This window comes from Paramormyrops kingsleyae, chromosome 4 (genome assembly GCF_048594095.1).
Source record: "Paramormyrops kingsleyae isolate MSU_618 chromosome 4, PKINGS_0.4, whole genome shotgun sequence".
Taxonomy (NCBI): Eukaryota; Metazoa; Chordata; class Actinopteri; order Osteoglossiformes; family Mormyridae; genus Paramormyrops; species Paramormyrops kingsleyae.
The window spans coordinates 14,757,888-14,770,808 of record NC_132800.1 but is presented as its reverse complement, the minus strand read 5'-3'; the positions used below and the strand labels follow the sequence as shown (position 1 = coordinate 14,770,808).

At 40.8% G+C, this 12,921-nt stretch overlaps 1 protein-coding gene across 1 annotated transcript; it reads right to left on the bottom strand.

Annotated features, from left to right (window-relative positions):
* Window positions 1-218: 218 nt before the first annotated feature.
* LOC140588996 (uncharacterized) lies at window positions 219-9,881 on the bottom strand. Its single transcript, XM_072711661.1, has 9 exons — window positions 9,531-9,881; window positions 8,724-8,837; window positions 7,024-7,084; window positions 6,293-6,521; window positions 5,930-6,155; window positions 3,320-3,493; window positions 3,007-3,180; window positions 2,850-2,896; window positions 219-1,088 (listed from the first exon to the last, which is right to left on the bottom strand). Exons 1-9 carry the CDS (start codon window positions 9,590-9,592, stop codon window positions 556-558), a joined length of 1,620 nt encoding a protein of 539 aa, XP_072567762.1. The 5' UTR covers window positions 9,593-9,881; the 3' UTR covers window positions 219-555.
* Between the last annotated feature and the right edge of the window lie 3,040 nt (window positions 9,882-12,921).

Here is a 12,921-nt window from a genome sequence, read left to right as displayed (position 1 = left end):
TGTTACTGATGTGATTTATGACTTTTGTTTTTAACTCTGTTTTTGCTTTCGCTGTTCTCCCGTCTCCTTTTACATGGTTATTATACAGTAGGCTATATGCTGATTTAATCTAATGCTGTTAGTAATGTTCAATTACAGTAAAGTGAATTTATTTAATTGTATTATATGATTTATGTTACCCAGTTACCTCACGCTTTGACCAGAGCTGAACCAAGACATTAATAGGATACAATATGAAGCCTTTATTGTCAGTGTACAGGCAGCAAATACAATATACAGACAGAAATATATAAAATGTACATATACAGGGGAGGGGAAAAGCCCCCCCACTCAACATGATTACATTTCATTACATTTTAATCAGACAGAATCATTTTGCCTGTTTGTTCAGTTTGCTGAACCCAGTCACTTATTTTGTCTGACATACGTCACACTTCAGACAGAGTAAAAAGGGTTAAACTGGTTAAAAAGCAGAGATTTTACCTTTTTGCCATGGAGAAGCAGCGATCACATGTCGACACTCTGATAAAAATGATTCCTCCAGCACACAGTGAGCTATCCCAGCATGCACAGGGACACGGAGGAGTAATAATAAACATAAAACCCTGGACAGAGGGGTTCAGTGAATGAGGAGGTGAAGCTGTACAGGAGGGTCAGTCCATCAGAGGAGACTCTGTAGAAGGACAGAGTACCAGCCGCCCAGTCCAGATACACTCCTACTCTGCGGGAGCCTGAGGGCTTTATGGGTATGACAGTCAGTTTATTATTGTGATAGACAAAGTAACTGTCAGGAGAGCAGAACAGACTCCATGACTTGTCATTGTATCCAAGCCCACAGTCATCACTGAGTCCTTTCCTCCTGATTCCTTTATAAGTCACTGCTATCCGGGCTTCATATCCACTCCACTCAGCCTCCCAGTAACAGCGACCAGACAGACTCTCTCTGCACAGAACTTGCTCCAACCAGTCAAATCTCTCTGGATGATCAGGATATGGCTGCTCTGCCCCACATGTCACCTTCCTGTTCCCCTCTGACAGAGACAGGCGGCTGTTTGCTGTGTTGGGGTCCAGCGTCAGCTGGCAGGAGTCTGTAGGCAAGAGGAAGAGCGATTAATCCCATCACGAAGCCCAGCATCTCCATCATTATCACTGTCACACCTCACACACTCACTAACACAGAACTCGCTCCAATACACACATTTTATTCCCAATATACTCATGTAGCCGCCCGAGTCTGCGGCGCTCCGGCTGCCCCCTGCGCTGTGAGACACGCCGCGCTGAGAGACCCGCTGGGGACCGAACTGCACTTTAGCCTGCGCTCTATTATTCTGTACGATACACAAAATATAAAAACGAAGCAGGAATTCAAGTATGTGAAATACCTCAGGAAATGTCGGACGCCCACGCGATGCCGGCGGGAAGACGGGGCGAAATGCTGCGCGTGCTAAATTAATAGCCTTAATTACAGGTAAATAAAATTACAAACAGCATTAATCAAACGTGTTAAACCTGAAATTGTACCACAAAGAGTACCACTAGAAGTTAATTTGTCTTTACTTCAAAATAAGAACTTCCTTCAAACCACTTCGGACACATACCGCCCTCCAGCAGCGTTCAGCGCCGACTAGTGATGTGTCTGTCGCGAACGACCCGCTCAAAAGATCCGGATCCTGACCAAGAGACATTTTTATAAAACAAAACATCTCCGCGGCTCAGCCCTACATGCTGCTCTTGCTGTGACTGAAGTTTGTGTTAATGGCGTGTGAGCCGCGTGACCAATCACGTGATGAGTCAGACAAGGGGGGGGGGATGGGGGTGCGCGTGCTGACGGTGTACAGGTACAGACTACAGAGCCGGAGGGAGGAAAAGGAGGAGAGAAAGAGGGAGTGTGGTGCGCGAATAATAGGCAAGATGAGTGATACTTGGAAAAGAAACGGCATTTGGATGCATTTTAATAGCTATGATAACTCAAAGGCACAATGCACAGTTTGCAAGATGAAACTGTCATTTCGATCAGGATCCACAAACAACCTTCACAGACACTTAGGAACTGCGCATCCAACAGTTCAGATGGAAGGAAAAAGACAGGCTAGCGTGCTGCTACTGCCAGAAGCCGGATCAGCCCGTCTAAGCTGAGGCACTTAGCCTTTCTATCCCAAAGGAAATGTTAAAATGTTACACTGTTAGAAAGGTGATAGAAAGTTGTTAAAGTAGATAGATACTAAAACTGTTGAATACTGGTGTTTTGCACGTTGTAATTTCTTTATAATTTCTTTATTGTTATTCGTTATTTATGTTATTTGACTGTTAATGGTTTCAAAGACAAAAACAGATTTTCCACAATATAATGTTCAATACACGTGTAGTAGTGTTTGAGGTTTTTACATTTCATCTTTTTATACCAAACATGATGGTATTGAGAAAATCATAAGGTTTAGTACACATATATCAATCATGCGTCATAACAGCGCTGAATCTGGCTGAGGCAGAAGTAATAAAATGAAGAGCCGTTTGGGAGCCGGAAGAGCCGGCTCTTCTTGGTGAGCTGAGCCAAATGATCCGACTCACTAAAAAGAGCCGAATTTCCCATCACTAGCGCAGACTGAGGAGACATTCAGTGTCACAGCCAGTTTGGGGAGATTACGGGTGCTGTCTTAGGACAATACTAACAAATCTCAAAACAGTACTACTACAGAAGATCCCAGACTCCCATTGTTAATTAAGAAAATAGTCATTTTTAAACCAAAAAAAGAAAAGAAGAAAAAAAAAACACATCACAATAATTATGTGAATGGTATCATAAAGTAGAATTAATGGAATTAAGCATAAAAACATGCATACAAACTTACATTTCTGGAACCCTGGTCTGGTCCTGCACTCTTCACTGTGGTCCACACTATAGCAGAAGCAGAATGACATAGTACTGCTGTATCCATTTATTTAATTGTTGTACTTTCTTCACATACATGAGTCTATAGGAGGAGCAGACACACATTCTATACTCACTTCAGTTTCTCCAGTTTACAGCTGGGATCCTCCAGTAGAACAGAGAGCAGCTTCACTCCTGAGTCTCCTGGGTGATTGTAGCTCAGGTCCAGCTCTCTCAGGTGAGAGGGGTTTGACCTCAGAGCTGAAGCCAGGGAAGAACAGCCTTCTTCTGTGACTCTACAGAATGGCAGCCTGCAGAGAGACAGACAATATCTGTCCAATAAATAAAAACACCTCACCACTATGAGTATTACTTTTAAGTAAATGTGACGGCTTCAATAAAGATTTCAGTAATTACAGATTACAGTGTGGAATACCCAGTAATACTGACCTCAGTATCTCCAGTGTACAGTGTGAATCCCCCAGTCCAGCAGAGAACAGCTTCACCCCTGAATCCTGCAGGTCATTGTCACTCAGATCCAGCTCTCTCAGCTGAGAGGAGTTTGATCTGAGAGCTGAAGCCAACACTTCACAGCATGTCTCTGTGAGTCTACAGCTGTCCAGCCTGGAAAAGGAAACGTGTTAAGATATAAATACATACATGACACACACAGGTATATCAAATAAAAAATCAAAATAAACATTTTTAAATACAATAAGACATGCAGCATATAGCTGAAATATCAGTTATTTTGTTGTTTCCTTGTCCTAGTCAGAAACACAAATAGTTTTTACTTGACACTCCCCAGCCGAGACGAACCTGCTTTTTAATGACCTTACAGGGTGAGTTACCCTGAGACTCTGTAATATATGCATAAGTATTTTTATAAAGCTCTGAGCAGCGCTGGGGCTCAGTGATCAGCACTACAGCCGACCCAGGGGTTCTAGGGTTTTGGGTTCAGTTCCTGCCTCAGATATGTGTAAGTGTACATGTTTATGTGGGATTTGAATGTCAAGAAGAGCTTAAGTTTTTTTAATTATGTATTTTTATATGACTTTTGAATTGCTGACATCATGACTGAAATCCTTATTTTCTGTTTGCTGTATCTGAGAACCTGTAAAATTTCCAAAACACTAATCACACAATTACCAATCCTGTCAGATAGGGATGACATAGTGAAACTTTATTCGTCCCCCTGGTAAAATACTGCTGTTGCCTCTCTGATCTTGCTCTCTCTGACACACACATACAGGTCAGAGCTCAGGGTTGGCCAGCATCCAGCCCCCTGAAGCTGGGGGGTAAGGACCTTGCTCAAGGGTCCAAAACCAGCATCACTCTGCCAGCCAGATATTTAAACCGGTGACCTTCTGACCACAGACACAGAGTCCAAACCCACTGAACCACACGCCACAGCAAGAATGTTAAAAAATATACAAATCCTGCAGTATCCAGAATGAAAAACAATTTCTGAGTGTCCATATAAATACACCCTAATTGTTCTGATAAGATATAAAAGCAGTATCATGAATAACATCTTTAGCAACAGACAGATGTAAGATCACTTACAGAGCTGTCCTAGATTTCTTGATCACAGGCAGCAGCCTCTGAAGACCCTCATCTGATCTGATGTATTTCTTCAGATCAAACACATCCAGCTCCTTATCTGACATCAGTAACACAAAGGCCAGAGCTGACCACTGTGCAGGTGAGAGGTCTGCTGCTGAAAGGCTTCCTGAATTCAGGTATCTTTGTACTTCCTCTATTAGAGAATTGTCACCCAGTTCATTCAGACAGTGGAACAGGTTGATGGTCCTTTCTGCAGATAAATTCTCCTGTATTTTCTCCTTGATGTACTGGGCCGTTTCCTTAATGTTATGTGAGCTGGGTCTTGTCTCTCCCAGTAGTTTCTGTAACAGAGTTTTACTGGAGTCTGTTGAGAGGCCAAGGAGGAAGCGGAGGTAGAGGTCCAAGTGTCCATTCTTGCTCTTTAATGTCTGATCCACTGCAGTCTTCAGCAGATCAGCTGATGAGTTTGACAGAAACACATATAAAGCAGCGAGATACTCCTGGATGCTCAGATGCACAAGGCAGTACACCTTCTCCTGATACAATCCATATTCCTCCTTAAAGACTTCTGTGCACACTCCAGAGTAAACTGAAGCTTCAGTGACATCAATGTTATTCTCTATCAGATCTTGCTCATAAAATATGAGATTGCCTGTATCAAGGTTGTCAAAAGCCAGTTTACCAAGTTTCAAAAGGAATTCCTTGCTGAATTCCTTAAGCTTGGTTTCATAGTTTTTCTTATACTTGTCATTTTTTAAACTCGCCTGAAATATCAGGAAGTGCGTGTACATTTCAGTCAGAGTCCTTGGAATTTCTCCCTTGTCAGTCTCACTAAGAAACGTTTCAAGGACAGTGGCTGAAATGCAGCAGAACACAGGTATGTGGCACATGATGAAGAGGCTCCTTGATGATTTCACATGTGTGATAATCCTGCTGGCCAGGCTCTGATCACTAAATCTCTTCCTGAAATACTCCTCCTTCTGGGCATCACTGAACCCTCGTATCTCTGTCACCTGGTGGACACATTCAGGAGGTATCTGATTGGCTGCTGCTGGCCGGGAGGTTATCCAGAGGAGAGCGGATGGAAGCAGATTCCCCTTAATGAGGTTAGTCAACAGCAAATCCAGTGATGTTTTCTTTGTTAAATCAAACCAGCTCTCATTGTTCTGAAAATCTAGAGGAAGGCGACATTCATCCAGACCATCAAAGATCAACAAAACTTTATACCTACACAGCTCAAAGGATTCAAGCGATTTCAGTTCTGGGACAAAGTGGTGAAGCAGATCAATCAGACTGTATTCATCCTTAATCAAATTCAGGTCCCGGAAAGGAAGAGCAAATATGAAGTGAATGTCCTGGTTTGCTTTTCCTTCTGCCCAGTCAAGAATAACTTTCTGCACAGAGACTGTTTTCCCGATACCTGCGACCCCTTTTGTGAGCACAGTTCTGATAGGTGTCACACGCCCATGTAAGGGTTTAAATATATCATTGCACTTGACTGTAGTATCTTCTGTTACCCTTTTCTTGGATGCTGTTTCAATCTGTCTCACTTCATGTTCATCATTGACTCCTCCAGCTCCCCCTTCAGTTATGTAGAGTTCTGTGTAAATCTCTTTGAGAAGTGTTGGCTGTCCTTCCTTAGCTTTCCCTTCAAATACACACTCAAATTTCTTCTTCAGATTACATTTGATTATGTGCTGACACTGTGACAGAAGATGCCCTGAAATAAAATGAGTACTTTTCAAAAAACATTTTTTACTCATTTAGGCCAAATTAAATCAAATTAAATAAATGATAAACTGGTATGTAAAGACATTTTTTCATAAAAATACACACTGAATGAGGTACAGCTCTTACTCTTCTCCAGCATGTCAGCGAGATCATTTTGCTCCATGGTCCTCAGGATGTACAGTGTGATCTTCAGAGCTCCCTCTCTACCACAGGTCTTCTGCATCTGACCATCACTGTCCAGGTCATTGTCCTCCTCCAGCTGAGGCTCAGAGCATTCTGGGTCATTCTGATCCAGGTACCTTTTGAATTTCATCAGCTCATCCTTCAGAAACTTTTGAGCTTTTTTCTCCAATAACTGAAATGAACAGTTACAGTTTAATTATTATCACTCCAGGCACCGTATCTTTTTATAACTTCATTTGTGAATTATGCTGCGTTACATTTCAACTTGTAACTTGGAAATTCGGAGTTCCTAGTGGGAAATATCAACTGAAGTCGGAATTTAATGTACTCTGAGCTAAATATAAGTGAATGAAGATGAAGGCCATTTAAACTGGGGCACATTAAATACAAGGAGTTATCTGGCTAAGCAAGAAACCCTGCTGTTTGAAACAGGTCCCTATTCAAGCGATTTCAGGTCCCTGGTTTTGCTAAATGTCTTTCCGACTTGCTGTACTGGAACGAGGTTAACTTGGGTGTGACGTCATTCCCAGCTCCAACCTCCGAGGTAAATGGAACGCAGGATTAGTTGTAAATATCTCTTTCACAGGACGAACTACTTATTGTATACGTGTATCTGTAGAAGATATATGTCAATTTATGTAAAATTTAAGAAAATATACTTAATAAATGCAAACCTTGAAGATGGATGATAAGTCTGCTTTATGTGGATGTGAATTACATCTATTCACTCGGTCCCTGTGAATAAAACACAAATATCCAACCATTATATTTTTATTTAAATAGATGTAACTGCGGGGGTGGCATGGTGGTGCAGTGGTTAGCACTGTTGCCTCGCACATCTGGGATCTGGGTTGGAGTCTCCGCCTGGGTCGCATGTGTGTGGAGTTTGCATGTTCTCCCCATATCGTCGTGGGGTTTCCTCCAGGTACTCCGGTTTCCCCCCACAGTCCAAAGACATGCTGAGGCTAATTGGCATTGCTAAATTACCCTTAGGTGTGCATGTGTGGGTGACTGGTGTGTGAGTGTGCCCTGTGATGGGCTGGCCCCCCGTCCAGTGTTGTTCCCTGCCTCGTGCCCATTGCTTCTGGGATGGACTCCGGACCGATGGATGGATAGATGTAACTGCCATCCACATTCTGAGCTTATTTCATTAGGGTGGCTTCCTGACATCAGCTTGCTTATGACAGTATAAGAGAAGCAGTGGCAGCACAGAGAGGTAGCAGCCAGGAGAGACTGTTTGGCATGTAGCTCCCAGTCACTCAATGACATTCAGGGGTTACTTCTTGTAAACTGTTTAACATGATTTCAAACAGATTTCAACTTAATTACCATAACTACCCAGGGGGTAGAATTCAAGGGGGGACAACCCTGACTCCTGCAATTTAGGGCCCCCACCTGATCTCGACCTTTTTTTTTTGCTAAGAAAATAAAAACATAGAACAAATATTCTACACAAACTATTTATATAATTATTTTGATTAATCTCTTAGTTCTGTGTTTGTTAATTGTTAGTTAATTCCACCTGTGTGCCTTTGTCCTGTTTCCAGTGTCTGCTGTGATTGGTTGATTGTGTTGAGTACTCACACCTGCCTTTTGTTAGTCCCCATGATCTGTGTATTTTACTGCCTGCCTGTGGTCAGTTCCCTCAGTTGGTCATTGTATCACATGCTGTTGATCCTGTGCTTTGTTCCTGTGTGTATTGGATTCCTGTGTAGTTATTTTCCCCTTAGTTCTGCTCCCTGGGTTGCTGCTCTTTACTAGTGTCCCCTGTGTTTTGTTGTTATGACCTTTTGACCCCTCGTGGTTCCCTTATTTTCTGCTCTGTGTTTTGTTATAAATAAACCCCTGTCATCTTGGAGCCGCACTGTGGATCGTCATCCTTTCCTCACCTGCACCATCCCCCGATCCCATAACAACTAGCTAATTAGTAACAGGCACTGTTCCATTAAACATGTTCAAACTGAAGCCTCAGTCTGAACAAAGCTAAGGAACCCATGAGAATCTATTTATTATCAAAGCAGAAACATCCATCCCAGAAGAAGACAATCTATTGTCCAGTCATGCTTAATCAATATAGAGCAGTAGCTTTTTTCCAGCTGCATGCTGAGAATTGATATTTAAAATGCACTTTTCAATCGACCTTCTAATTCCAGCTCACAAGAAGTCAGTCTTTACAGTAATCCTCATCCTTTTACCTCAGATGTGATTTATACAGAAGACAGACAAAACTTCTATTTAAAATTTCAAAGACAATGGCACTTGCAAAAGTAAAAATATTGAAAGTTGAAGTTTTTTTTCTTGTAGCTTGTTTTTGCCTGTATGTCTTTTGACTGAGAGTCTGAGTGTTTTAAACAATGTTTAAATGCATATTTACCTTTGATCTGTAGGAAAACGTCCCTCTCTGAATACGATTGGTGGGTTCATTGACTGGTCACTGTTCATGGAAACACAGCTGGGTACAGGTGAGCCTGCTCTCTCCATCAGGACACTGTGGACAGTGAGAGGAAAGATCCTCATTATATAAATATAACCCACATACTGTGGACAGGGTCACATTAAATCTTCAGCTGTTTAACCTTCTGCTCTGTCTTCATGTACTTTGTTATGCCATGAAGCTTTTGATGCAAACATGCTTGTTTACATTTAGCTTTAATGTGAAATAAAGTGTCTCACCTAAAATGAAGATCCCAGTATGAAAGGTTTAGTATCATTGTTACAGCCTCCGTTGCTATACTTGCCTGTTGTTGCTTGATATTATATAAATTTAGCCTTAAATGGGGTTCCTCGCAATAAATTTCACCAAGTTACCAAAATTTTTTTGCCAAGCAGCTACTGGACTGAATACTGAATACATGTTATGAATGGTGCGGAGTGCGGAGACGGAAAATATAAACTTTATTTTAGCATATTTAGAAAATCATCTCGCGCCCCAAAGATGTGAAACATTGAAGAATCAACGCTAGGTGGCAGCAGAGGACGGCGTCCAGGGAGTAAAATTAAATTAAATTAAATTTAATAAATTTAATTAAGGATATACATAAATCATCTACTCTACGGACCTGAATCAGTTAAGTCTCGAGGAAGTGAATTAAGACAGATTACTCTCTCTTTCGAGAATGCTGGAACGTTTATTTTTTATGACCGTGTGTAAAGCAGTACAAACACACAGGTTCTGTCTTACCTCTCAGTTCTCTTTGTTTCACACTCCACAGGGGGGATCATTGCAGAAGCAGCTCCCCCCATTTTTGTGCCGATCTAGACCAGATGACTGATGCTGGGGCCTCTATGAACACAAAGCGTAAATAGTAACATACATGCATAATATCTAGTAGCTACTTCATGCAACGGGTGCGGCCGCTATATATAGATGTGTATTTATATATACATACATACATATATATACACACACACATGCATATATATGTCTGAGGTCTCCCATATGGAGCTAAATTAGGGCCAAAAGTTTCGTTAATTTGAAAAAAAAATCTGAAACTGAAAGTTCAAGTTTTGCTGTTGAACTTTAAAAAGTACAACGATGTATTCAAAATAAAAAGACGTGTTTGAAAGTTTTTTTTTTGCTTAAAAATTATTTTGATTTGGCGTAGGGGCGTGGTGTCAGCTGAGAGGGGCGTGGAATGATGAGTGACAGCCTAACGTAGTAACGTAATGGACGGCCTCCGTGCCATCGGCATATATACAGGTAGTACCCGCCTGAAGTAGGGATGGGCGATACCAATTATTTTCTTTCCGATCCGATACCAAGTACTTTTAAGACAAGTATCGTCGATATAGATACCGATACCGATACTCCAATTGAATATTTTTATGTGAGTAATTATTATTGTAGTTTTTTGATAGCCATCATTAATATAAAATAAACTGCAAAAGCCTTGTTTTTTTCTTTTACATTTATTAAAAGATATTGAACATAGATGACACTGTAGGCTATAACAAAAAATGTAACACATCACACAAACCTTTTTCAGTGTTACATAATGTTTCTACATTTCTTCCCATTACAGTGAATGCTGACATTTCCCTCTTCAGTCAGTTTTCCTTTAACTGATAGAAATCTTTTGTTTTTGACAAATAAAAAATAAAAATCTCACAAATAATAAAAAAATAAACAAAACTCTGATAACAGTCAATGGACTGGAATGCACTGAAAATCAAACCAGGGATGTCTTTGAGGCTACAAACACAAATAATTTAAATGTCAAATCAGCTGAACAGGTTGAATCTTACATTTAAGTCACAATCTTAATTTGTGCATACTGATATTTGTGTAATCCATGAAAAAAACATGAAAACTGGTTTATAGGTTTTTGTGAAGGAACAAGAGAATGTTAGCATTTTTCCCCTTTAGCCTATTTCTTCTTTGACTGATCAACTCCCCTGCCTTTGAGAAAATGGAACAGATGATGCAGTGATCCCAAGATATTTTTTTGCTAGTTTGCTGAGATTTGGGAAGGTTTGCTCATGATTTCTCCACCAAGCTAGTGGGTCTCCGTTTCGGGGAACTACTTTTTCCTCAGCATAGCGACGCATTTCAATTATAGAATCACTGGTTCCTGATTGTTGTTGTTGTTGTGCTGATTTAACCTGGAAGTCAAAATCCTCCCATATGCCTCCTTTAGATGTAGCCGATGCAGTACAGTATGTGCGGCCATTGGAGTCACTGATGAGGCACAGCTTGCTGTAGGTGCTGACACAGAGCATAGGACAGATCTTGAGGTACCTTCTAGTGGTGCAGGAGCTAACTCAGATATGGGCAAGGTGACATTCTGCATTTCAGATGAGTCGCTTTTTCACGGCTTCTACATGATCTTTGTCACGAAATGCCAGGTGCTTAAACCTCATGTCAAGAAAAGTGCTGGCAGCGAGGCTGTTTATGGCTTCAACTCCACGGAATCTGCGCTGACATTGATGTGCCAGTTGTGCGGCAAAAGAGCAACCTTGACGCTCACTGGCAGCAGTTGCTCTAAGAAGCAATGATACTAGTGGAATGACTTTTGAGATGGAAACGTGTTTTTCTGCTGATACTTCACGTGTTGCCTCCTCAAAAGGTTTCAAGGCCTCAATGGTCAGATGGATAACAGACTGCTCTTCATTTGTAAAGCACAGCTCACTCTTCCCGAGTAGACAGAGTGCTGTTGTAACTGGATCCATTTGTTCCTGTAGCCTCTCCAACATGTAGAAAGCTGAATTCCACCTGGCTTCAACTGAAATAATGAGTTTATGTTCAGTCACCTTCAGTTGCTTTTGGATCTGTTTAAGCTTCTCTGTGGCTTTTGTGCTGTGGTGGAAAAATGATACAATGGTTCTGCATTTTTCCAGCAGGTGAAAGATCTCAGGTGATACTTTTATTGCATCTTTGATCACCAAGTTTAATGTATGGGCAAAACATGGGTAATGCTTCCACCCAGCCTTGTGCACTGCAGAAACCATATTCGCACCATTGTCTGTGACAGCTGCAAGCACCTTTTGAGTTATGCCCCATTCTTCAGCTATTCTTTTCAGCTCTGCACTAATATTGTCAGCTGTGTGCTGTGCACTGAAATGGCAGGTTTCTAACACAAATTCCTGTTAATAAAATTGTTAATAAAATGACAGGACACAGTTGATATGCCTCTGTGGACCTTGAGGTCCACATATCCGTTGTATCACATTGTTTTCATTTTGTAATGTTGCCATTACTTTGGATTTACAGCTTTCATACATGTTGTTTATTATACCCTCCATTAGCTTTTTCTGGCTAGAGATTTGGTAGCGTGGATCAAGAGTCTTGACAAGTGCAATAAATCCTCTGTCTTCTACCACTGAGATTGGCTGGAGGTCTCTCACAATCATCTCGCCTATGCTTCTTGTGATAGCCAATGCTCTCTGAGAGGCATCTATGAAATATAACATATACACATTATGTTCTTAAAGCTGTGTTTCATGCAGTAAGAATTTGGTAAATCTGTCCCAGGTATTACTTGACAGTTAAACTAATTTAAGTTTTAAATTATATAATTAATATATAAACTACTCAATTAAGAATATCCACAAGACACTAGGTAACAAAAATAGAGAGGCTAAAAAAAGGATAAAATGTTTTAATAAAAATCCTAGTTTAAACTAAAATGTCCAGTTTAAATATTTATCAATCACTTCAATCAAATCACTTTTATAGCCTAACAAGTTACTCATATGCAGTTTACTATTCTGCTCCCCATGAAATAAAATATATTCATATGAAATAATCTGCATTGTATAAAGTATATAAATAAATGTTACTTGACTTTTTGTAATCAAATAACTTAATCACCACTTGATACCTGGATAATGTCCACCTCTCTGAAAGGATTCTGCTAAAGAACTCTGCCTCAAACCAGAAGAAGATGGGGGTCGTGTCTCTGTTACCTCCTCTGCTCGCCTCAGGTGTACTTCGTCGTGCTCTTTAGGGTGTTTTACTATTTTAGATGCTTTATCATATTTGTGGTATTGCCACAGTGGCGTACTGTTTTTTGACAAACGTCACATGAAGCTTCATCATTGTTAACTGGAGTAAAATAACTCCAGATTATGCT